Below are 27254 nucleotides of genomic sequence, written 5' to 3' on the forward strand. Positions count from 1 at the left end.
GATGTTGGAAGATCTCCTAAATTCATATGAGTTAAATCTGACTGTATTTTTTCCAGTCAGGATGCAGGGGAAGAGTAGCACAACCAAAGACAATATCTTTATTCATTCTTCTATGCTGGATAGGCATTTTGTTAGTAAAAGGGTGAATGGCCTTTCAGATAATGATGCGCAAATTACAAGACTAAGGTTATTCCATTCAAACATATGTTATAAATAATTACAAACTACGTACAAAAGCTAACCCAGCGGCTGTAGAGAGTTTTTAAACCTCGTTAAGGAACAAGGGTGGCAGGATGTTTATAGTTCCGACAACACAGATGACAAATATAATGCTTTCCTTAACACATTTCTTATGCTCTTTGCAAGTTTCTTTCCATTAGAACATTATAAACCGGGTTCTAACAGTAAAAGGCGGCTTTCGTGGCTGATTAGTGGGATAAGGATATCATGTAGCATAAAGTTGGAATAGTATCAACATTGTAAAATTAGTCTCAACCGAGCTACAGCAGACCGTTACAAACAGCAATCAAAGACGACCAAAAATGTTATTGTGAAGGTATAGAGTATGTGGTACTCAAATAGATGCATATGGTTACACGTGAAGGAAGTGTCTCGTCACCAGCAGAAGGTCAGTGACATAAAGACAGTACATAGTAAAAACATTTCTGTTGTTGATAAGTCACATATAAGAACAATATTTAACAACCATTTCCTAAACATTACTGGTGAATTAAATAACAGTTGTCTTTCAGTCTTTTCTACAAGGAATCATGTAACTTTGTTAGGAAACGCTTTTCTGAGACTGATATCTGAAATACACTTCTGTGATACTTCGATGGGGGAAATTGAGTCAATAGTTAAATTACTGAAGACTAATGACTCACACAGATATGTACCTATTAGCCCTATGAGCCATATTTGTAATTTTTTCCTTAGGAATGATCAGTTTTCTGATCGACGAAAGAACTCAGCAGTAAAACCGCTTTATATAAAGGGAAAAAGGGATAATTTAGACAGTTTTAGACCTATTTCTGTGCCATCAGTGTCTGCTAAAGTTATTGGGTTGAGTTGTTTGGAGGAACAGACCAAACAGCAAGGTCATCGGTCTCATCGGATTAAGGAAGGACGAGGAAGTCGGCCGTGCCCTTTCGAAGGAACCATCCCAGCATTTGCCTGGAGTGATTTAGGGAAATCACGGAAAATCTAAATCAGGTTGGCCGGACGGGGGTTGGAACCGTCGTCCTCCCGAATGCGAGTCCAGCATGCTAACCACTTCGCCACCTCGCTCGGTTAAAGTTATTGAAAAGGCTGTGAATGAAAGGATGATTGACCATTTTATTTCACATAATTTGCTATCAAATGTACAGTTTGGCCTTAGAAGCAGTAACAACCGATGATACTATATTCTCTTTTCTCTGTAAGGTACTGGATGGATTAAACAAAAGGTTTCGAACGCTAGGCATCTTTTTTTCATCTAACTAAGAAGTTTGATTGTGTTGATCACAAAATATTGCTCCACATGTTGGACCATTATGGAATATGGGGAGTAGCTTACAAGTGATTCACCTCTCACTTAATAACAGACAGCAAAAGGTCGTTCTCCACAGGACTGAGAATGGATGTGATGTGGGGTCGTGTGGGGTACAGTCAAAGCGGGGATGCCCCAGGGATCAGTGCTGGGGCCACTCCTGTTCCTTACTTATAGAAATGATATGCTCTCTAGTATTACAGGTGATTCATCTTCCAGAGTAACCAGAAGCGCCGGAACGAAGAACGAAAGAGAAGGGATGGCGGTGAAACGACGTCGGCCAACGGTGTGCTGATTAGGACCGCAACACGACAGGAGCGGCCTCTACAAGAGGAGAATATAAGCGGCGCTCCTGCCAGCCTCGATCGGCTCAGTATACGGACAGTTGTACACCGGCTCTCGCAGAACAGTTATTAGTGATCCATATCCATTCCAATTCCAAAGAAAGCAGGTGTTGACAGATGTGAAAATTACCGAACTATCAGTTTAATAAGTCACAGCTGCAAAATACTAACACGAATCCTTTACAGACGAATGGAAAAACTGCTAGAAGCCGACCTCGGGGAAGATCACTTTGGATTCCGTAGAAATATTGGAACATGTGAGGCAATACTGACCTTACGACTTACCTTAGAAGAAAGATTAAGGAAAGGCAAACCTACGTTTCTAGCATTTGTATACTTAAAGAAAGCTTTTGACAATGTTGACTGGAATACTCTCATTTTCTAATGGTGACGGGGGTAAAATACAGGGAGTGAAAGGCTATTTACAATTTGTACAGAAACCAGATGGCAGTTATAAGAGTCGAAGGGCATGAAAGGGAAGCAGTGGTTGGGAAGGGAGTGAGACAGGGGTGTAGCCTCTCCCCGATGTTATTCAATCTGTATATTGAGCAAGCAGTAAAGGAAACAAAAGAAAAATTCGGAGTAGGTATTAAAATCCATGGAAAAGGAAAAAAAAATCTTTGAGGTTAGCCGATGACATTGTAATTGTATCAGAGACAGCAAAGGACTTGGAAGAGCAGTTGAACGGAATGGGCAGTGTCTTCAAAGGAGGATATAAGATGAACATCAGCATAAGCAAAACGAGGATAATGGAATGTAGTCGAATTAAGTCTGGTGATGCTGAGGGAATTAGATTAGGAAATGAGACACTTAAAGTAGTAAAGGGGTTTTGCTATTTGGGGAGCACAATAACTGATGATGGTCGAAGTAGAGAAGATATAAAATGTAGACTGGCAATAGCAAGGAAAGCGTTTCTGCAGAAGAGGAGTTTGTTAACATCGAGTATAGATTTAAGTGTCAGGAAGTTGTTTCTGAAAGTATTTGTATGGAGTATGGAAGTAAAACATGGGCGATAAATAGTTTGGACAAGAAGAGAATAGAAGCTTTCGAAATGTGGTGCTACAGAAGAATGCTGAAGATTAGATGAGTAGATCACATAACTAGTGATGAAGTATTGGATAGAATTGGGGAGAAGAGGAGTTTGTGGCACAACTTGACAAAAGGAAGGGACTGGTTAGTTGTACATGCTCTGAGGCATCAAGGGATCACAAATTTAGCATTGGAGGGCAGCGTGGAGGGTAAAAATCGTAGAGGGAGACCAAGAGATGAATACACCAAGCAGATTCAAAAGGATGTAGGTTGCAGTAAGTACTGGGAGATGAAGAAGTTTGCACAAGATAGGGTAGCATGGAGAGCTGCATCAAACCAGTCTCAGGACTGAAGACCACAACAACAACATCCATTGGTTGTTTGAACATTGTCTGTAGCGAAGAACATTAGAGTTTGAATGTCACCCATCACTTGTGATACTTGTTGTAAATACAAGTTAAGTATTGTCATACTTGTTATTTGTATTAAGCACTGTTAATGTGATTTTGCTTGAATTGTTGTATAGAATTCCGGGAACGCAGCATCCTTTAGGCGCCCTGTAGCGAGTGGGCAAGACCCCACAATTGGCGCCGAGTATCCGCTGAATTCAGTGCCAGCCAGCCACGTAACTTTTTGCTGGGGCCTTAATTCTCTCTTGTCTTTACTTTTCAGGGGCTTTTCTTTGCTGTAACTGTTTTTTGTCGATTTTGTTAATAATTGTTTTCAGGTGGGCGCTGCGATATTTTCTTCGTTTTTTTTTGTCTGTTTGTTACATTTACGTGTTCCAACATGCTCACCCACCTGTGCCGCCTCCTGCTCAGGCGCCAAAGCTGCATGCGTTAGATGCCACATAGCTGATGCAGATGTTTCAGTTCCAGATACAGCAGATTCACCTGCGCCACCACCTGAAAGTAGGCTTTAGGTGGTGTAGCCATATAGGTCTAAACACAGCTCGGGACGGACCTTCTGGAGAAGGGCAATGTCCAAATCTGCCGCTCTGATTGTGTCGTGTAACATGCTGGTCTTGACAGTGGAGTGGGCACCATTGCCATTGACTGTTCCCACTCGGTATGTCTGGGACATATCAAGTGGCGGAGGCAGTGTGCTGGTGCAATCCCACAGTGATCTCGCACACCACACAACCATCCAGCCGCATGCTGTGCATTACTGGCAGAGCCCTCCGGGCTCAATGACAGCCATGGGCTCTGGTGGCGATATCGATGTTTGCTGTGCATCATCGGCCTCCATATCGTCTGCCCAATCAACAAGAGAGGTTTGTGATGCCAGCGGTGGCTGGTCGCCTTCACAGGAGCCCACATTTTGGGAGTCGACGCAATGTGCCTCGTTTTCTGGGCCACCAGATGTAGGAGAGTGTTCCTTGCCTTCAGGCGCCTTCTGGTGAATGATGCCACTGGAGTCCGTTGCAACTGTGGACGAGTCAACGAAGTCGATTTCTTCCGCCGGCTTCACATCCCTGTCCCGCTCTTCAACTGGCAATCGCCTCCTCTTGTGTCGCTTGGGTGATTTTTACTTGCGGGTCCGAGATTCGACATCCACTGGAGGGTGGGGCTCGACACGGTCTCGGTCACCAGGAATGCCTGTGTCCGATCCCGACAGTGACGGCGGCTGGGTGCCCACGACGCTGCGGTGGACAGAGGCTGTAGGAACCTCTGCACCGTTTGCCTGCGGCGCCGACGACAGCGCTGACTCTCCAACGGAGCTCGCAGCGGCTTGAGGAGGTAGCAGGTTTTGATCATCCATCACATAATTTCATGCCGCCTCCACATATGTTAGCGGGAGAGAGGTCATCGTGGATCGTTAGGGAAGTTCATTGCGGGGCACCTGAACGAGGCATCGCTGCAGACTGTCAGTTCTAACATGGGCCTCCTGGCCGCAGCCCGAGCAGGTCCTCGTTTGGCCATCATATATAATAATTGCGCGGCAGCCACAAACGAAAACATGTGATGGAACGTGCTTCTTACGTTCTATGCGCACTTTTCGTACTCCGTTAAGGACAGGGTACGTTTCGAATTTGTTCCATTTCTCCTCTGTGTGGCTCAGAACAGTGCCGTATGGCCGCAGTGCATCAACGACAAGTTTGGCAGGAACTTCGAACGGTAGTTCAAAGATGCGCATTGTGCGCACCCCCAGATCAACATGGTCGACTCCTACCACGCTCACATTACCATCTGCGTGACAGAAGAGAAAGCCGGTTGCAGATCGTTGGAGTAGTCTGTCGCAGGCCGCTTCGTCAATCAGTTTCAGATACACTGTGCTGTATACAATAGACAAATGAATGCCTATCAGTTCTTGCGGTTCTATGTGCATGATGTCTCGAAGAAACCGTTCAATTTGATGGGCCTTCGGTCTCGTGTACGATGCGTTGAACGTTAGTTTAATTGTAGCTTGTCGATATGAGAACGCCATGGCGGGTCGGTACCGGTACTATAAGGCAATACAACGGCGCGACCGCGCGCTAGCCGGTAAACAACAACAACTGCGGAGCGATGCCCGGCGCGCTGAGTCCGTCCGCACGGTATCACGGCTGAAACCCGACTGCCCATCTGGGCTACCCAAGCACGACTCACGCCCCGTCCTCACAGCATTACTTCCGCTAGTACCTCGTCTCCTACTTTCCAGACTTGTCCCGAGTTCGAGTCTCGGTCCGGCACACAGTTTTAATCTGCCAGGAAGTTCCATATCAGCGCACACTCCGCTGCAGGGTGAAAATCTCATTCTATGTCCCATTTGATTGGATAGTTGAGTGCGAAGTAGCTTTTAAAAAACTTAAAGATGCATTGCTGAGTGATCGACGCTTAGTTCACTCTGATCCGCGCAAACCAGTTGTATTGCAAGTTGACGCTTCCTCTTACGGAATCGTAGCAGTGCTTTCGCACAGGATTGGTGCTGAAGACAGATCTACTGCTTTCGTATCAAAAGTTTTCTCTAAGGCTCAGTGAAATTATTCACAAATTGAGAAAGAGGCTTTGGCTATAGCGTATGGTGTCACCAAATTCGAGCACTGTTTTTATGGCCGCCTTTGCAGTTCTTGTTTCATACGACAAAAATGATTCAAATGGCTCTGAACACTATGGGACTTAACAGCTGAGGTCATCAGTCCCCTAGTACTTAGAACTACGGTCGCGCGGTTCCAGACTGTAGCGCCTAGAACCACTCGGCCACTGCGGCCGGCAAGAAGGGCCAGGATGAGACTCCAGGAATAACTTCCATGGTACTAGAGGGAGCTGCGGATGGTAAAACGAAGTAGAAGAAGCCATATATTGGAATACAGCTAATAAATAACTGAGAACATTTGGTTCAAGTGTTGCTGTAAGATGAAGAGGTTGGCTCAGTATAGAAAATGGTGGCGGGCCTCATCAAACCATTCAGAAGGCTGATGTCTCAAAAAAATGTGAGTAAAAATGTTGTTACGTGTCTATTTTCTGTATATCTTGTATTTTCATGCAGTCGTCAGTCAAACTAGGGATGTGCTGACAGATAACCTTGTATGTACAGTCTAAGGGAATCACTATTTTAGATTACCACCAAGTGATTTGTGACCGGTCATCCAAATGATCTACATTAATATTGTGATATATATTGTTTACTGAGTAAAAACCAATTATTGTTGATTGATTTGTTGATATGCTTCATTCCATTTCAAAATGTATTTCTAGGTATTTCATAAATTGTGTTTGTTGTAAACTTAATAAAATACCGACGAAGACTACTAAATTATGTCTTCTCGGTGCATAGGTCACAACCTATCGTAATTGTGAAGATTTGTTTAAAGAACAGAACAACAGCGTTGTTTTAACGACTCGACGAAGTGTTATAATTAAATAATTATTATTATTCCGCAGATAAGTGATATTAAAGTTTTGACGAGGAAAGAAAAGACTTCGTAAGTGTTCATTTCTTTTATTGTTTAACAATATAAATAAGTTAAGATTACTCGAACAATTATGTTTCAATACACACTATACATTAATAGATAAATAAATGCGCAGACTGTTGATTCTCAGAAGAGACCACACGGGTCCCCCTTCGTGGCGCTGGCCAGTTTCACTTTGTACTGTTCTGTTTTGCCGCCGCGGGTGACCCACCGCTTCTGCGGACCGCCTCTGCAGTCGCTTCACCCGTAGCCACCATGCCGTGTCCACTGTCGAACAGAGACGATTATGAACGTGGGTTTGGAGAGGAGCACCTCCTTGCCATGTCACGTAGTCTGTCAGTCGTACCGCATCGTGTTCAGCGTCTTTCTGTTTGGTCAGTTCGTCATCCTTCGTACAGAGAATCTGTCCATGTGTCTATTGGATGCCCACAAGTCTTTGTCCTTTTCGAGATATTTTTTTAACTGCTGTGAAAGTTACTTTTGTCGACAGCTTTTTGCGTCACTACATTTGTTTAAAGGTCCTGGATGTGACTAAAAGTCGACGATTTTCGAAATAAATTGTTGTGAGGTCATTTAGTTTCTGAGTTTCTGACTTTAAGAAGTAAACAAGGGAGTGCTGATGATCTTCGAAGTTGTCTCTTGTCAAAATTTCGTATTAATATCGAAAAGATTAATTTTTTCTTGCTGTCTTCTAGAGAGTGCAGTGTAGGCGGTAAGCAGGGAGAGTGAGTATGAAGGTGAGAAGTGTGTGGTGGCAAATTTGATGTCAACATTAATTCGTGATATTTAAGATACGTACGCAGGTTCTGATTGTCATTTGTACTCGTCCAGGCAAGTAGGTAATGTCCTTGTCAGAGGTCACCTATGACGAGGGCAGTCAGTATGTCGCAGAGTGGAGCTCTATGGAAGGAAAGTGGATGATGCGAATGAATTGCTTTCTCTGTAAAAGGACACGGGATGTAGGGGATGTAGGCAGGCACCTGATAACCCGGGAGTTCGCCTACGGATAGTGAGTGGAGTGTGACGTACGCGTCTAACGGCCACCACTGATCAGGTGAAGCTCTGGAGGCCGCGGGTGTAGGAGCGGCCTACTCCGGCTTGGCGTAGGCGCTGTACGCCATCTGGTGGGCGTCGGCGGCGGCTGCGCCGTCGTCGGGCAGTGACCGGCCGTAGTGGCCGTGCTCGTCGCCGTAGGAGGAGACGTGCGAGTGCGAGTAGTGCGGGTGCGCCACCACCTCGTAGGTCTGCGTGCCCTGCCGCGAGGCGAGCAGCTTCTGCAGTGCGATCAGGCCGGCCAGCACGAGCGCCAGCTTGCCCACGATCAGCGCCTTGAGCGCCAGCAGCGCCAGCGCGCCCAGGGCCAGCGGGATGATGGCCGCCGCCTTCAGCTTCATCAACAGCAGCAGCGGCAGCAGCATCTTCAGCTTCTTCTTCTTACCGCGAGCTGCAACAGCCGAGGCGAATATCAGTCTTGCTTACCTAGCCGGCACAATGTACAGGAACGATATTGTAATTCCTATACTGCGTTGGCATACGCGACCATTTTCCTCTCACTTCCAAAGACTCCATCATCATTTGTGACATTGACTACACTAATGGCCATTAAAATTGCTACACCAAGAAGAAATGCAGATGATAAACGGGTATTCATTGGACAAATATATTATACTAGAACTGACATCTGATTACATTGGGTGCATAGACCCTGAGAAATCAGAACCCAGAACAACCACCTCTGGCAGTAATAACGGCCTTGATACGCCTGCACATTGAGTCAAACAGTGCTTGGATGGCGTGTACAGGTACAGCTGCCCATGCAGCTTCAACACGATACCACAGTTCATCTAGAGTAGTGACTGGCGTATTGTGACGAGCCAGTTGCTCGGCCACCATTGACCAGACGTTTTCAATTGGTGAGAGATATAGAGAATGTGCTGGCCAGGGCAGCAGTCGAACATATTCTGTATCCAGAAAGGCCCGTAAAGGACCTGAAACAGGCGGTCGTGCATTATCCTGCTGAAATGTAGGGTTTCGCAGGGATCGAATGAAGGGTAGAGCCGCGGGTCCTAACACATCTTAAATGTAACGTCCACTGTTCAAAATGCCGTCATTGCGAAGAAGAGGAGACCGAAACGTGTAACCAGTGGAACCCCATACCATCACGCCGGGTGATATGCGAGTATGGCGATGACGAATACACGCTTCCAATGTGCGTTCACCGCGATGTCGCCAAACACGGATGCGACCATCATGATGCTGTAAACAGAACCTGGATTCATCCGAAAAAAATGACGTTTTGCCATTCGTGCACCCAGGTTCGTCGTTGAGTACACTATCGCATGCGCTCCTGTCTGTGATGCAGCGTCAAGGGTAACCGCAGCCATTGTCTCCGAGCTGTTAGTCCATGCTACTGCAAAAATCATCGAACTGTTCGTGCAGATGATTGTTGTCTTGCAAACGTCCCCATCTGTCGACTCAGGGATCGAGACGTAGCTGCACGATCCGTTACAGCCATGCGGATAAGATGCCTGTCATCTCGACTGCTAATGATACGAGGCCGTTGGGATTCATCACAGCGTTCCGTATTACCCTCCTGAACCCACCGATTCCATATTCTGCTAACAGTCATTGGATCTCGACGAAAGCGAGCAGCAATGTGGCGATACGATAAACCGCAATCGCGATAGGCTACAATCCGACCATTATCAATGTCGGAAACGTGATGGTACGCATTTCTCCTCCTTACACGAGGCATCACAACAACGTTTCACCAGGCAACGCCGGTCAACTGCTGTTTGTGTATGAGAAATCGGTTGGAAACTTTCCTCATGTCAGCACGTTGTAGGTGTCTCCACAGGCGTCAACCTTTTGTGAATGCTCTGAAAAGCTAATCATTTGCATATCACAGCATCTTCTTCCTGTCGGTTAAATTTAGCGTCTGTAGCACCTCATCTTCGTGGTGTAGCAATTTTAATGGCCAGTAGTGTAGACTGGATTGTGAAAAAAATGGACTGTGTAAAAATTGGGATTTTATACGGGTGTTGATAACCACACAGTTGAGCGCCCCACAAACCAAACATCATCATCATCTTCCAAAGACTCCACTCATTTTCGTGACATTGCACCCATTTTATGACCTGACTCTAAAATAAATATTCTTGAATACACACTAAGATGACAAGTCATGGGTTAATGATATGCACATAATCAGATGCCGGTAGTACCGCGTACAAGGGTTACCAAAGGGAAGTGCATTCGCGGAACAGTCCGTTGCACACTGGCGATTCTTTTGAAAGGGTTTTCGACGTGATTACGACCGCAAGACGGGAATTAACAGACTTAACCGGAATGCTAGTTGGAGCTAGACGCACTGGACATTCCATTTCGAAGATCGCCACCGAAATAAATATATCGAGATCCACAGATTGTGCCGAGAATATCAAATTTCAGGCATTACCTATCAGCACGGAGAACTCAGTGGCCGACGGCGTCCGCAACTGAGACCAGCGATGTTTGCGCAGTTTTGAGTGCTAACTGACACGTAAAACCGCGTGAAATTACCGCCGAAAACAGTGTGCCATTCGAGGAAAGTATCCGTTAGGACAGTATGGCGAAATTTGGCGTTAATGGGCTATGCAGCAGTCTAACGATGCGACTGCCTTTGCTAACAGAACGTCATCGCCTGCAGAGCCACTCCTCGGCTCGTGATCATATCGGTTGGGCCCACAGATGGCTGGAAAACGATGGACTGTTCATATGAGCCTCAACTTCAGTTGGTAAGAGCTGATAGTAGGGTCGAGTATGGCGCAGATGCCACGAAGCCATGGATACATGGACCACTGTGCAAGCTATTGCTGGCCCAAAACGGTGTGGGCTGTGTTTGCATGGAATTAAATGTGTCCTCTGGATCAACTGAACCGATCATTGACTGGAAATTGTTAGGTTCACCTACCTGGAGACCATTTGCAGTCATTCATGGAACTCATGTTCCCAAACAAAGATGTCATGTTACTAGACGTGAGAACATCTGCAAAGGATAAAGATGTCGTGGAGCATAGCAGGTCAGGTGAAGCAGCCACATGAGGCGGTAGTTGCGTTGTTCAGCGTTAGTTACGGTTTAAACAATGTGTCGGTACGATGTTGGACGGGCAATTCTCTCTAGTCCACAGTTGTTCTCGACTGCTTTGGAAAATTTTCTCGACAATTCGAGCGAATGATTTGCCCCCCCCCCCCCCCCCCCCCCAGATAGCCCAACATGAATTCCAACGAACATCTGTTGGACATAATCGAGACACCAGTTCGTGCACAAAATCCTGCACCGGCAGCACATCCACAATTACGGACAGACGTAGAGGCGCGTGTTTCTGCAGGGGATTTCCAACGACTTGTTGAGAGCATGCCACCTCGTGTTGCTTCACCACGCCGGAAAAAAGGAGGTCCGACACGATATTAGAATGCATCTCATGGCTTTTATCACCTCTGCTTAATTGGTTCCTGAAAGTCTTTGCGACAAATATCTAGGGGTGGTAGATTACCTCATGGGGAACAACTTTTGTTACACAGGAAATGTCCGCTGACACTTCCTGGTGACGCTGGGCGTCATTTAAGACTGGCTATGCCCCTGAGAAACGGCAGGACGAACGCACTTTGCGGTGTTCGCATGCAATGCGTGTTGGGCATTGCCCAGTTATCTGCTCGCATGAGAAGTAGTAGGCCGGGCCAATTAAAACTCCTGATTTCGTGAATAAAATATTTTTCTCCGCTAAGTGACTCTCATTGTAATGCTTTTCTTGTTAAAAACCGCTATCAGTTTGCTGGTTAGCGGATCCTGTCAGTTCGGTGAAACCTCGTCGTCCTAGGGCCGGAAGAAACTGAAGGATGCCTGGCGTCGCTGGGAAGCATCAGCAAACAATTTTTTAAGTGAACGAACTTAAGCCCTTCACCGTTTTACAAGATGTGTCGAACTAAATTCATCAGTCACGTGGCTGTCGTAATGTACTTTACTGCGTAGTTTATTGGATGATTTGATGATGATTTTAGGCTCCAAGCTACCCATCAACTAATATGGAAAATTAATATCGTTACTTCAACTGTACTTGCAGTTTCTTTTTTAAGTTGCTAAACCATACAGTTACTGACGTCATGCCTTCCTGAAAGCGGGACATTAGAAAACATTTTGTGTCTAACGAAAGTTGTCCTCCACGACGTGGTCTACCACCTGTGGAAGTTTGCCGCAAGGACTTTGAAACACGTTGCGTAAAAGTTTTGTTCTCTCCTTGCAGTATACATTCGAACTGTCTGTCTTTTGAACAACCGATACTAGCTCAACTAAATAAATGTAAACCACATTTTCTAAGTTGACATATTCCAGAGATTTCAGCTGTGGCAACGACAAACAGTTCGAATGCATACCGTAAGAACAGAAAACAAATTTTTTGTATTGCACTGAAATTATTTTACAATCACATCATGAAGACCCTGCAAATGGCTCAAAAATGAACGGACTCATTCTGAACTAGTTACAGTTAAGGAATGTGAAAGCAACTGTGACAGGAAACTAAATAAATTATGAGGTTAGTGTAGGAGCCAGATGAATTTTCGCTCTGCAGTGGAGCGTGTGCTGATACGAATCTTCCTGGGTGGATCGGAGCCCTAACCTTGCTCCTTTTAGTTTCACTATTTTGTGCTCGCCGACTGAGCTATCCGAGCACAACTCAAGATCAGCCCTCACAGCTTCATTTATGCCAGTACTTCATCTCCTACCTTCCAAACTTTATAGTTCTCCTGCAAGTTTTGTGGGACTAGCACTCCTGGGAGCAAGAATATTGCGGAGAATAGCTCAGCCACAGCCAAGGGGTTTGTTTCCAAAACGAAGTTTCATGTTGTAGGGAAATGTGCGCACACTTGAAACTTCCTGGTAGGTCAGTGTGCTAGAGAACAACTCGTACCTGAGACCATGTTCCGCACACAGTTTTAATCTGCCAGTACGTCTGGATGACATATGAGATTCTGTGAATCTATTCACTGACGTTGAAATGTTTCAATTCAACAATACTGCCACAAAATACAGGAAAACATACAGAGGATCGAAGAATGGTACAGGGATTGACATTTGACACTGAACGTAAATACATATAGGCGAAGACATCCATTACTGTTCGAGTAGACTATCGGCGACAAACCAATGGAGACGCTAAACTATCGTAAAATACCTAGGAGTAATCATCCGGAGCGACATAGAGTGCATTCATTACACAAAATCAGTAGTAGGAGAACCAGATGCCAAACTCAAATTTACTGCAACGATCTCAAGGAAATTCAGCGCGTCCACGATGGAAGTGGCCTACAGAATATTTGGTCGAGGAATTCCTGCGTGGTGCCTATCAGTATGAGATCCTTATCAAGCAAAATTAATACAGGAGATACAGAAGATGCAGCCAAGAGTGACAAGTTCTTATAGAGATTAATAATCAACAAACTCCAGCAGCATTTGTTACAAGCAAGACATACCTCGCAGAGAGGTTTACCGTTGAAGTTTCGAGAGCGTACAATCCAAGAAGAGTCGGGAAATTATAATTTCCATATATATCTTACGAAATGACCACGATGAAACAACCAGAGAAATTTGAGATTACCAGCAATAATTTTTCTCAAGAACCATGGTGAATCGATGAGGGAAAGCAGAAGGAAGAGTGCTCAAAGAAGTTTCGGAGTATACATACAGATGTAGTTATTACACAAATGACTTAACACCGATGATTTAAAAGAAACGTTTTCATCAGCTTTGCCATCATCGCCATATGGTGCTTAGCGTCGCCGGATACTAAGCCGGAAGTCCCACGTACCATTCCAGATTTTGCAGTCATAAAAAGGTCTTGGTCGGGATCCACAGCCTCGTGTTGCAAAATGAGAAGCCACTTCAAAAAATAAGGGGCGAGGTGGACACTCAATCATCTAAGTAGCGTCGAATACAAAAGGACTGCACCACGCAGGTACCCGCGCAACATTAAATATATTCAAAGCACGAAAAACTAGGCACTTGAAGGCACAAACATATGCAGGGGTGGAAATAGAAATGCAGACTTCTGTTGTGCAATATCCAATTTGTGGCAACGTCACTGCCACTTTCCAGCCACAATAAACGAGGACCGTCGAGCTGAGTTGCTTCCATGTCGTTTATGGGTAAGTCATACCGTCAGAGATAGGGATCAAAGCAGGGATTCGCTGATGATATTATCAATCAAAAGCACTTCTACGACCTCACATTCGTTACTGCTCCTATCTTACGACATACGAACTAGTAAACAATTGTTTAGTAGTGGCATCATTAAAACTCTGAACGAAGGGGTGTTAATGATAAGATTCACTCCTGATATTTCAATCAATTATTTGTTGCACTTACTCCAACCTCTGCTTTTCCCTACAGTTTTTACACTCTAGAGCGGCCTCTAGTACCATGGAAGTTATCTCTGATCTATTTACATATCTTTTATCATCCTGCTCGTTCTTCGTATATTTGTTTTGAAAATATTCCTTACCCCTCTTATTCCGCGGAAAATCTCCTCTCATTTCTTATTTTATGTCCACCTAATTTTCCAAGTCTTTGTGTAGCAACACATCTCAAACCTTCTGAGTTTCTTATTACCGGATTTAACACAACCGATAATTTAGGTCCATATAATGCTGTGTTCCAAACGAAAACTCTCAGCAACTTCTTCACAAAATTAAGACATATTTCGATACTTGTAGACGTCTGCTATCGGGGAACGTCCTCTTGGCTCCATCTAGTGTGCTACTTATATCTTTCCTTGCTTTGTCCATAATGCGTAATTTTACTACCAAGGTATTTTATGCCTTTACTTCGTTTACTTCAACTTCCAGTTCAGAAACTAAGTTAATGAGCTAATGTCTTTCCGCTACTCTTCCTCACTTTCGTTTTACTTTGGATTACTCTCGAACCCTACTCTGTTCTCATTAGACTATTCCCTATATTTATAGGTCCATTAACTCTCCCTCACTTGCATCAAATCTTATTGTTGATAGCATCGCACTCTAGACCTTAATCCAGAATTTTAACAGTAATTTACATTTAGGATGTTCTAATTTACTAGCCATTACATCTCCTAGTCCATGTATTCTTGCTGCACGCTGGTTCACTCACAGTCTTGGGATTGTAAGCAAAATGGGATAGTAATCAAAAGAGTAACCAAAAAAGTTCAAACCCGAACGCTATGACGATACTTCCCCTGGTATGACCGCGGTGAATATGACACTGCATCATTGTTTTTGATTAGGTCGCTTATGTCATTAAGGACTCAATATTCAATATTGGCTTTCAAATAAGTCTGTTTAACCATCTTTCGATTTACATAGCAGTAATGCATTTAATATAACTCAGCTCAGCCATCACCCCATCCGAATATGGAGTGAGCATCAGAGGACAATGAGTAATAAGTAGCAAATGGTACTACATGTGTGTAAGAAGTTCATTGAGACTAGTGCATTAGAGGAATAAATGGAAGAACTACCAATCCTACAAAACGACCAGTAAGAACTATGAGGGTCATACGTTCGCATCAAATCTCTTGCTATTATGAACTTACTTTTCAATTCAGATTGAAATAAATGGTTTAAAAGCCATTCTATTTTAAATATTGCCATGAAGTTACTATAATTGATCATTTATAACTTTCCGAACTTCATTGGATAATATTCAATTTCACAGTCTTTTTCCATCTCATGTAACGTATGGCTGTAAATGCCGTGTGACGAATAATTGAGCCATTAGTCTCCAGTCAGTGAAGATAAATATGTGGTAATAGAAGAATGGTAAAACTGGTAGAAGCCGACCTCGGGGAAGGTCAGTTTGGATTCCGAAGAAATGTAGGAACACGCGAGGCAATACTCAACCTACGAATTCTCATAGAAGATGGGTTAAGGAAAGACAAACCTACGTTTATAGCATTTTGTCTAGAGAAAGCTTTTTACAATGTTGACTGGAATACTCCTTTCAAATCGTGAACGTGGGAAGGGTAAAAGATAGGGATCGAAGGTTATTTACAATTTGTACTGACACGAGAAGGCAGTAATAAGAGTCCAGGGACACGAAAAGGAAGCAGTGGTTGGGAAGGGATTGAGACAGGGTTCTAGCCTATCCCAGGTGTTATTCAATCTGTATACTGAGCAAGCAGTAAAGGAAACAAAAGACAAATTTGGAGTAGGAATCAAAATCCATTGGAAAGAAATTAAAACTTTGAGGTTTGCCTATGACATTGTAATTCTGTCAGAGACAGCAAAGGACTTGGAACAGCACTTGAACGCAATAGACGGTGTCTTGAAAGGAGGATATAAGATGAACATAAAAAAGCAAAACATGGATAATTGAATGTAGTCTAATTAAATCCGGTAATGCTGAGGAATTACATTAGGAAATGAGTCACATAAAGATGTAAATGAGTTCTGCTATTTGGGAAGCAAAATAACTGATGATGGTCGAAGTAGGGAGGATATAAAATGTAGACTGGCAACGGCAAGAAAAGCGTTTCTGCAGAAGAGAAATTTGTTAACATCGAGTATAGATGTAAGGAAGTCCTTTCTGAAAGAATCTGGATGGATGTGAAACGTGGACGATAGACAGTTTAGATAAGAAGAGAATGGAAGCTTCCGAAATGTGGTGCTACAGAACAATGCCGAAGATTAGACGGGTATACCACTTAAATGAGGAGGTACTGAATAAAATTGAGGTGATTTGGCGAAACCTAACTAGAAGAAGGAATTGTTTGGTAGGACACATTCTAAGGCATCAGGGGATCAGCAATTTAGTACTGGAGGGAAGTATACAGGGAAAAAATCGTAGAGGGAGACCAAGAGATGAATACCTTAAGCAGATTCAGAAAGATTTACATTGTACTAGTTACTCGGAGATGAAGAGACTTGCGCTGAATAGAGTATCATGAAGAGTTGCTTCAAACCACTCTCCGGACTAAAGACCACAATAAAAACAAGCAGCATATAGGTGATTAACAAACTGAAACTTGCCCCATTAGTTTTTACAGTTTCTGGTGGAAATATAACACAGACAACACACAGATCATTAGAAACCGGAAGTCACGCAGTTCGTTATGAAACCCCAAAAAAACAATTCTCCTGTTTCTAAAGTAAGGTAACGTACGAGGTCTATTCCTTAATTAAGGTCCGATCTGTCACGAAATGGAAACCACAGTTAGAATAAATAATGTTTTATTTGTAACAGTTAGCTACATCTTTCATCTGCTTCTGTGCATAGCCACCGCTCCGACTTTGACATATGACGTAGCAATGTACAAACTTTTCAAAACCCTCGTCATAGAAGGCACCAATCTGTGTTTTTCAACAATTCTCTACGCTGGTTTTCAGCTCGATGTCTGTGGCAAAATGTTGTCTTCAAACCCAGCAGTTCATGTGATCAGAGAAGAAACTTATGTGGAGCCCATTACGGGCTATATTATGGGTGATCAAACGCCTCCCATCGAAAACGCTACAGGAGCTTCTCCATTGCCCCTGCAGCATGCAGCAGAGAATTTTCAAGCAAAAAAAAAATTCGTGACAGTTGTGCTATGTGGGCTGCATGAAATCAGGCGAAGTCTCTCAACAGTCACTCACACTTGGCGGGCGACGCTATTTTCAGGCGTGTTTACGTGCTCACTGTGCTCTCAAAACTGAAAAGGGTGACGTCACGGGATCGACGTGCACAATACAGACACAGTCCAACACATCTGTGCAAAACTTCATCAGATTTGGCCTGTGGTTTCCCTATTGCGAACGATCGGACTTTAAAACATAAACGGTACTGTTTTTTTTTCAACTCTGATTTATTCACATTTTCCTGGCGAGTCTTACTTCGGTCATATTGTGCTGTATGAATATGAAATGATTCTTGTGTACCATTTTCTGTGATGACACTGTGTTCTCATTTACCCAAACATCAACATTCCACATGGATCTGAGAAAACAGAGAGCCTTCCTGTATAAAGATGTGGGCCATGGAATCTTCTAATTAACGTATATATCGACACATATTATAAAAGTATACATATGTATGTACAAGGTGAGATCAACAAGTAATGTAATACGTTTTTGCTGGGCAATTTCAGTTGAAAAAATCAGGAATTTGCTGTCAAACGTTGTGGATGGCGCCGCTATACGTAGTCGTCAAAATGGCATCTGTAAAGGAGGTGCGTCCCTAGCAGAAATCTATCACTGCGTTTATTTTGATGGAAAACCATAGCATCGCAGACATCCATAGGTGCTTGCAGAATTTCTGCGGAGGCCTCTAAGTGAACAGCAGGATTGTGAGTAGTCGGGTGACTCTGTCATGATCGCAATAAGGTCCTGCAAACCTGTCCTATCTTCCATGTACCGGCCACACGCACGCAGCTGCGATTCCTTCGATGACAGAACGTGCGGACACTCTCATTCGAAGCGATCCTTCTTCTTCTTCTGCTATTCCTCCTTCTCCATGACCACACAAGGCCTCACATAAATCTGCGAGACTGAGAGAAGCTCGCAAAACTTCAGTGGACTGTTATTCCTCATCAATCCCTCAGCCCAGATCTCGCATCTTTCGACTTCCATCTGTTTCGGCCAATGGAGGGTGAACTCCACGTGGAGCAGTATGTAGATGGTTATGAGGTTATTGATGGAGCAAGGCGTCGGGTCGCAGTAAGGTGGCGTAAAGCCTTCGTATTGAACACAGATAATGTTGAAAAACAGGGTTTTATAGCCAAAAGAGTTGAGAATAATATGTTGTATTTGGATACTGAATGAAAATAACTTGCTTTCTGGAAAAAAAGTGACGCATTACTTATTGAACGCCCCTCGTATGTGTGAATGTACGTACGTCCAACAATTTCCTCTTAAACCAGTGAACTGATTCCAACCAAATTTGGTATACATATCCCTTTCCATCAGGCAACAATCGTTATTGGGGTAAGAACCATCTACCAATAGTAAGCTGCCGCATTGTGCATGACATTTACATTTATTACTTCATTGCTACCAACTCTATTCGCAACACATTTTGAGACAGTATCCACGTATAGCGCTGTATGTACCTACAGAATTGTATCATTGCGTGGCAGCTGGATCAGGAGATACGACGTCAGAAACATTGAGATCCGTGAGCATCACGCATGACGTTTAAATTGGTTATTCCTTTGCCACTAACTCTGTTCACGACAGACTTCGCATACAGTATCCATATATGCCGCTGGATTTACCTACAAATTTATATGTCTGTACAACACCAAAATCAAGAAATATGACATCATAAACACCGAGATACGTAAAAAAATATTACGAATCATGAATGAAGCTTTAATACGGCCATTCTTTGCAAAAGACATAATTACAGCAGAATCAACGCAAGGAAATACCTGAGACCTGGCAGTGGTTCTGACAGATTTCAACTACGAAGCGCAAACGGCTGTAGACAAAAACAAATACCAATTATGGAGCTATCAAGACGCTTTACCATAGATACCTTTGCAAAATAGCGTTGTACAAACGCGAAGCTGCGCTCAGCGTACAGGAACTGTCGGGTATCATATCACACCGTGTCTACTGCAGAAGTACAGGTAAATTTTAGTTTCCAATAGAAAACTGGTAAAATGGGTACTCAGGTAATGCTGGTTTTGTCAACTGGTTCCTCTGTATGGACTGACACTAGCAAGGAATTTGTGTTGAGGCAAGAAGAGAAACTTTTGAAGTGTGGTGCTAAGAAAGTAGATGGGTAGATCATATAACTAATGAGGAAGTACTGAATAGAAGTGGTGAGATAAAAAAATTCTGGCACAAATTGACTAAAAGAAGGGATCGGTTGGTAGGGTACATTGAGACACTGACGGATCTCTGATTTAGTACTGGAGGGAGGTGTGTGTGTGTGTGTGTGTGTGTGTGTGTGTGTGTGTGTGTGGTGTGTGCGTGTGTGTTTGTGTATGTGTGTGTGCGACGGGGGGGGGGGGGGGGGTAAAATCGTAAAATCGCAGAGAGATCAAGTGATGAATACAGTAACATTCAGAAGCATGCAGGTTGCAGTAGTTATTCTCGGATGAAGAGGCTTACACGGGATAGAGTAGCTTGTAGAGCTGCATCAAACCAGTCTTCGACTGAAGACCACTATAGTGTGTGTGTGTATTATGTTGTAAATGACAGGTAACGTTTGTTGCCGGAAGTATATAGGGACCTAGGTCAATGAAACTAGGCCAGCGTCAAGCTTGCCGTCAGAGCGGATCGTGTGAAATAAACAAACACAACAGTTGTCTTTAGTTAGAAGCCATCTCGACACACTAAAGTGAGCTGTGATTTCGTCATGTCCAGTCTAGCGAGCTTCAATAAAAGTCGTCAGCACCTGCCCGGCAAGATGAGGACGGTAAGCGTATCCGGAGCTGGCGGCAGTGGAGGTGCGGCGCCCGCATACCAGTAGCCGTAGCGGTCAGGCGGCATCTCTGCCCAGATCACGTTTCCAGGCTGGACGTCTCCGCTTCCGGAAGAGCCGCCGCCGCCGCAAGTGGGTCAGTCCGCTGCCCTTGAACCGGAGCACCGTCCCGATCACTGACTTCTCGGAAACCTGTCTTAGCCCTGCTTCGTCTCGGCTGAACCATTCGAGGCCGTCAGTTCTCCCACATCAGAACATGATACTCTACGTTTCCAGGTCAGACGGAAACCTCGTGAACTTTCCCGTAATTGATCACTACCATATGGAAGATCATGTTCTCTATTTACAAAAAAACCTATATTTTTTTTAAAAATCGAAACGAGTTTTGGCACATTGTGCCCTCATCAGCGAGTATATTCATTCAAGTCTTACTTTCTTACTTTCTAGAATCTGAGTTGTGTAGGACCTTTTACCGTTTTATACAGAACCTAACATTCTAAACAAAAGATACTGTAGGCCTTTATTTACATTACTATATGGAACCTAACGTTCTGTGGAAAAAAATTCTGTAAATATACCCCCTAGTGATTGCACAAAGATCCCGAAACACTATTAGATATTAAATAACAGGTGGACTCGAATACATATAATTTAGTGAGCAGACACGGCTGCTGTTGGAGATTCAAAACAGGACGATGACTGGTAGCCATAACTGGCATACTGATATCAATAGCGTCCCACGTATTGCAAAATTCTAAGTTGTAATTGTATTTTATTATAATGTGATAACATCCCGTCCTTTTTTCAGAGCCAAAGCTTTCAAATTCTAATTTTTCTCCCTCATATATCTTACATCGATTTATTTCAAGGAGTCCTTGAACTGGGTCAGGGGCTAATTCTAGTCCGTCATTTATCAGTTCATAGACTAGGCCTTAGTTTATAGACCAAGAGAGCAAAAATCTTTCTGAATTTTTTATTTAATTTCAAAGTGGAATAGTCAGCTTCTGACATCAGAATAATGGCGACGACTATGTTCAAGTATCCACGTGATACGTCGGTTTTCAGTATCACAATGTGGGGAGTATCTTAATTCCCACCCTGTTCTTTTGCATCAGTGGCCATGTAACTGGCAGTTCTCTGAATGAGGTGGTTCACAATCTTCTTAATAGCAAATCAACTTCTTCGTAGATCTTTCCCTTTCGCTGCTAAGAAAATAATATTTTAGAATAATTTGGAAGATACTTGTTTCCGACATATTTCTAGCAATCTAAGCTAACAGTGGATACACATTGTCCGTATCTACAGACAAGAATGTGAACACTATTAACATCTTCGGAATTTAAGTGTCGTTAATTTCCGTAACATATTCGTAATGTTTATTTTCTAGTCCTTTTACTTCTCACTTTGCCACTATCCCACTGTGTGTACATCTACCTATAATCTCGCCCGTTCTTCCCTACTACTTTCCTTTCTATCAGATTTTATCACTACATTGTTATCTTCTTAACTAGAAGTGTTCTGCTATGTTTATTTTTAACTAATCGTGAAACTAATCAATGAAAAGCGGCCAAAGTATCATAAATAAAAATTTGCTGTCGGAGGTTATTCTAGCTTTTTGGTCCCACGCTATCATCATGTATGCGCTACATCACTATCCTTGTTATTTACCACAAGCTCCAATTCCCTGTCGTTCATCAATTTCGCTGACTTACTTTATTTGTCTTTCTCATTTCCTTTCTCTCTTTCCTCTCCATTAATGAAATTTCGATCCTTTGTTTTCTTTTATGCAATGCTGATTTGCTTCTTTATGGGTAAATCCAACTGTCAGTTACCTTAACAACATAATTTATTTTCACTGTGTTTTACCTTCTTACGAATTTTTTCTTTGCTGTTTTCACAAATTAACGCAATATAGGTTTTGATACTTATTGTTTCAGCATTCTTTTATTAGTAAATTAATGATTGAAGCCAGTAGGTTTTTTGTATAGTAGAAAAGTCTCGTCATCTGTTCCTGTTGGTATTTTTATTGAACAGAATAGTGCAACGCACGTGACGGATAAGTTTATTAAATATTACAGAACTTAATCTCCGACTACACATGAAACAGCAGCTTACTGTTCTGGCTCTGTTGCGCTGGTTATGGCCACAGTCCAGATCCTTTATTTTGAAATATTAACCACATGATCAAGTGTCGGTCCGTTATTTGATATTGATGGGCGACAGAACACTTTCCCTTTCCATTCGTAATATGCCATTATTCGAAACTTGAGGTCAGCTTGTTTCCTTTCTGAACCAAGTGATTATTTTGCCTCGACGACCACGTACGCTATTTTACTTTGAACTATTAGCAATTGGAGCCTATATCTCTTGATTTGCCTCATATCAGAGCTATGACATTCAAGATTTATGATGACGTCGGTAATTTTTCTAATTTTCCTCCACATTTTGCGCCTATGGCTTGCAGTCAGTCCATGATTGTAACTGTATATATGGATTTCAATTTTTTATAACACAGTCTGAACTGGACTGCGGTCTACTTTGCACGTTTTTGTCAACAGCTGTCTTCAGAATGAAAAAAAAAAAACAAACAAACAGATTTAAAATATCTCATATAACTAGTACATATCTTGCATCCATTGGTTTCTTTTTGATTCCGATTTCGATGTAGACTGAATCATGCAACATGTTTGTTTTCAATAAACTGCGTTGCTGTTGTGAGTCAGGCTTTATGACACAGCAGAGGCTGGGCAGTGACCGTTACTCAACAGGAGAGAGGCAGCACGGCGCTTCTTTGGCACCAGCGCCATTCAGCAGTAGTCAAAGGCTCTGGAGTGAAACATCCTCTGTTTTTCAGAGGCTGCTTCGACGTCAGAAGCTCAACAGTGCCGGCTGAGTGCAAGTGCTAGCTGGATGAAAGTGCAGCTAATCCACTTGCGTAAGGCGACTGCTCCCTCTCGACACAATGTTTATACACGGCTCGTCACGCCGAGCAGCACCGTACTTCGCAAAACAGATGACTCGGCAAAGATACGTTCAAGAACGAGACGCGTATTTTCTATCTGGAAGTGGACTAATCGGAAGGGAAACTGTGGTCTAGGACACAAGCCTACTCTTATAAATATCGCAGAACGAAAACTCTGAACAAGTCATTTGAATGTTCAGTACCTATTCTGGATTCAGTAGTAAGAGGACTTCAAAAATATGCCGTTTCAGAATTTGAATTTCCGCTTGGAATTTTTCTACCATACACGCGAGAAGATAACTAATGAAGTATTTACTCTTTACATGCGTACTAACTCACAAATGATCTACTAAGAGAGAACAGCACATTCATTTTTGTAATATTTGAAAAAAATTGGTTGTTGAAATTAAGGATCTTATTTCACAGTATCGTTTTACCTGGTTTTCCTAGAGAAATAATTAAGTTACACGGTTACGACACTTTAATATTCTGTAATTATCTGAACTGATTGTCAAATGCTGTGTTTATCGGTTGCGCGTATGAGTGCAGAGAAAAAGTTAACTATTCTTTGACGATGCTGCACACAGATGTTCCTGTGGCAGTTTACTCTCCTGAGAATTGAGTATTTGGCTTGCAGTTCCTTTAGTATTTTCATGCTTTGATGGAAGACAATTTGCAAGACAACCGATGTAAATGATTATTGAATCAAACGAATGGTATCAGTTATATTCTCAGCACGGGTGTTCGTGCAGATAGCCGATCAACACGGTACTAAGAAAATGATATGGAACTGTTTCTAAAATGGCTGTTTCCTAAATGAAATTCTTATATAGTATTCAGTGGAAGAATGATATCCAGTACCTATCAAAATACCGGCCGGTTGTCTTCCTTACCGATCGTGAACGTCATATGATACAAACTTTATTAATGAGCTTCTGTAACGTGGTATAATTTTTATAAAACTCTTCCCTGTAACCCAGATGAAATGTCCGGTGTCTGTGTGTCTGTGTGTGTGTGTGTGTGTGTGTGTGTGTGTGTGTGTGTGCGCGTGTGTGTGGGAGGGAGAGAGAGAGGGAGAGACGGAGAAAGTGTTTCTCGCATATGTGTAAAAAATTACAAAACAGGTGTTCACGTCATCTCGATGTAAGATTTCTACTGCTGTTGCGCTGAATATATTTGTTCAAGACACTTAAGAAGCTGAGAGATCTTACATACTTCTGTAATGCTTGCAGATTAATAATGAGAATACGGAGAGAATTTAAACAGCGAACGTAGCACTGATCACGTCGATCAAATTGACCACAAGAACAATACCATTATTACATTCCAATATAAAAATAAATAAAAATTCGAAATACCTTTTGTTCTCTTAATTTACAAAGACATGACCTTCTTCAAGCAATCACTCAAATAAACCGATGTAAGGAAACTGCGAATCATTTTCAGTATGGAGTAAGGAGATTTTTAAAAAGAGCGTATGGAGAACGGATACTAAGAAGAAATTTAGGTGGAAGAAGAAAGGGGCGTCTAAATAACTACCTGCAAAAGAGTAAGTGAAGCTTGAAGGACAGGGGAAGAAACTGGACTGTGAAGAGCGTATCATTGACGTTGTTACATATAGTTGGTATTAAGAGGTGTAGAAGTTAAATCTATGTAATAGTGTATCACCAGCGGGGTGAAACTAAGTCTAAGAAGACCACAAAAATTATCGAGTCAATTACATAGACAGAGCACCATTAAATTGCAATCCCTAACTCAATGAAACTCCTCGTACGTAGTGATAAAGAGGTTGGAATAAGAGAATGGGAGTTGGACCGTATCAGCGGTAGTCAAATGAGAATAGGACTGATAAGAAACAGTAAGTAAATTGTTCGTTATTCAAAAGTAATCACCATAACTATGGACACTTTTCAGAAATTGAAGAGCACCATCAAGTCCAAACGCCCTAAAATGTTGACGGACGGCATCACTGTGTTGCATGATACTGTCCGCCGACATGTGCCACCGTGTTTTCGACTACGCTGTCCACGTTTTGCTGGGAAGCCCTTATACATCCTCCATACCGACCCGTCTCACTCCATGCGATTTTCATAGTTCTGGAACTATGAAGAAAGGCATTCGTGGCCGCCGAATTACTTCGGACGCAGAGGTAGCCGCCTGTGTACAATCACTGTTCCGAAGTCATCCGCAAACATTTTCCTATTAAGGCATTGATCGTGCAGTGGCATAAATATATTAAAATTTTTAGGATTACTTTTGAAACTATAAACAGTTTACTTACTTTTCTCCGTCTCATTTGACAGCCCCTTATAGCTGTAATGCATAACTTGTAATATATAATCAAATGATCGTTACATAGAGCTATGAGTTTACGATTCTGTGCATAAAACAAAGAAACAGTATTGCAATATTTGACAGTTCCACTTGTGGAGACAGCTCTGGCAATTATTTATTTAATAGTTTCGATACTCAGGTTTAAGACGCATTACATTTTGTGCCTGTGATAATCAGATTGTTCTGATCAATATTGGTATTAACCAACAACCTGAAGGTTTTTTTAGATACCAGTGCAATGAGTTACATACATGAAGACATCGACTATGTGGATTTAATTACTACTACTGAATGACAAAATCGTCTATAAACTAGAGAGGAATCCACTGGATATCAGTGGTGCGACCGTCGAATATTCATATGTAAAGAGGAACAGTAGTCATTCACAGAATGCGTGTTTTATTGCAGGTCTACATTTCGACTACAACATAGACATCATCTGTGCGTTACCAGAAGAGTCATATAGACATAACCATGTCTGAGCAAAATGTGTGACAGTTGACACTAGCAGAAACAAACGAAATCGTGATCTGCAATAAACTACGGATTCTACGAGTGACTGCTGTCCGTCTTCACTTTTGTATCGTCAATAAAGCTGAATACTCAATTTGTTGAGCTATTGCGAGGAGTAATCACTAGTGATTTGCTCGTCGGACCAAAGGTTAAAACTGCGTTATAGCCCACGCTTGAGTACCGGTACTGGTACGTGCAAAACTAGTGGAAGTTTGAAAATTTTCTTCGATATGGAGAAGAGGTTGTAAGAATGTATTTTCAGAGCATCAGATCTGATTGGGAGACGCAGTTTTAACGTGTCACGAACGTTCAAAATGCAGCTTGTTACAGCACTAGTGAAACACATGCGGCTTATAAGTAACAGAGAACAAGAGGGCCCTGGTCGTACCTTCGTCGAGTGTCCTGCGGACTTCGGAGATGGCGGAGTCGGGCACCTTGAGCTGCAGCGTGTGGCTCTGCAGGAAACGCGCCACCCTGTCGACGAGCATCGTCTCCACCTGGGCGTCCTTCTCGTCGGCGTCGCGCGGCAGCGTCGCGTCCAGCTCCTCCTGGGTGAGCGCCCTGCCGGTGGCGGCGCCGGAGACGGCCGCCGTCCGCACCAGCGCCACGCCCTCCACCAGCGGCACGTCGCCCGGCTGCCTGAGCGCGCGGTCCATCAGCGTGAGGGCGCGCATCTTGAGGCAGGCGGTCAGCGGCCGCTCGCCGCACTCTTTGACCAGGCGGTAGGCGCCCTCGATTCCCTCCTCCAGCAGCGACGTCGCCGAGGCGGACGCGTCGGCGTCGGTGTCGGCTTCGCCGGGGCCGACCGGGTAGGACGCGGGCTCCTCGTCCGCCGCGGGGAAGGCGCGGCTGCCGGCCACCGCCAGCAGGATCAGCAGCCACCTGGCCAGCATGGCTGTCGCACGCATTGTGGGCGCGGAAGGCGTGTGTGTGTGTGTGTCACGTCGGGCCCTCACCGGCTCTGTTCGCTCGACGCTGGGCCCCGTCCGCTGCTGCTGAGTGACGTCCCTAGCCGCTCGGCTGTGAATGACCTCCCAGGAAGGCGCGTCTCCGTCTTTTATTTGTAGCGGGAACGCGGCGCTGGCCGAGAGCTTTGGCTGCGGAGGAAACGCGGATACGTGAAAGACAACGTAAAATGTGTCAGCAAAGTAGAGGTGATATATATATATATATACGTATATATGTGCCGTCTACTAGAAAAAAAAGTGCCGCGGGCCGGGGCGAAATGTGTGTTT

The 27254-nt window shown here is 43.4% G+C and overlaps 1 protein-coding gene across 1 annotated transcript; it reads right to left on the reverse strand.

The window, feature by feature from the left end:
- Positions 1-7884: 7884 nt before the first annotated feature.
- Positions 7885-26912, reverse strand: LOC124606367. Its single transcript, XM_047138350.1, has 2 exons — positions 26408-26912; positions 7885-8240 (listed from the first exon to the last, which is right to left on the reverse strand). The coding sequence occupies exons 1-2, from the start codon at positions 26910-26912 to the stop codon at positions 7885-7887; spliced, it is 861 nt and encodes a 286-aa protein (XP_046994306.1).
- Between the last annotated feature and the right edge of the window lie 342 nt (positions 26913-27254).

Source organism: Schistocerca americana, chromosome 3, assembly GCF_021461395.2.
Source record: "Schistocerca americana isolate TAMUIC-IGC-003095 chromosome 3, iqSchAmer2.1, whole genome shotgun sequence".
Classification (NCBI taxonomy): Eukaryota; Metazoa; Arthropoda; class Insecta; order Orthoptera; family Acrididae; genus Schistocerca; species Schistocerca americana.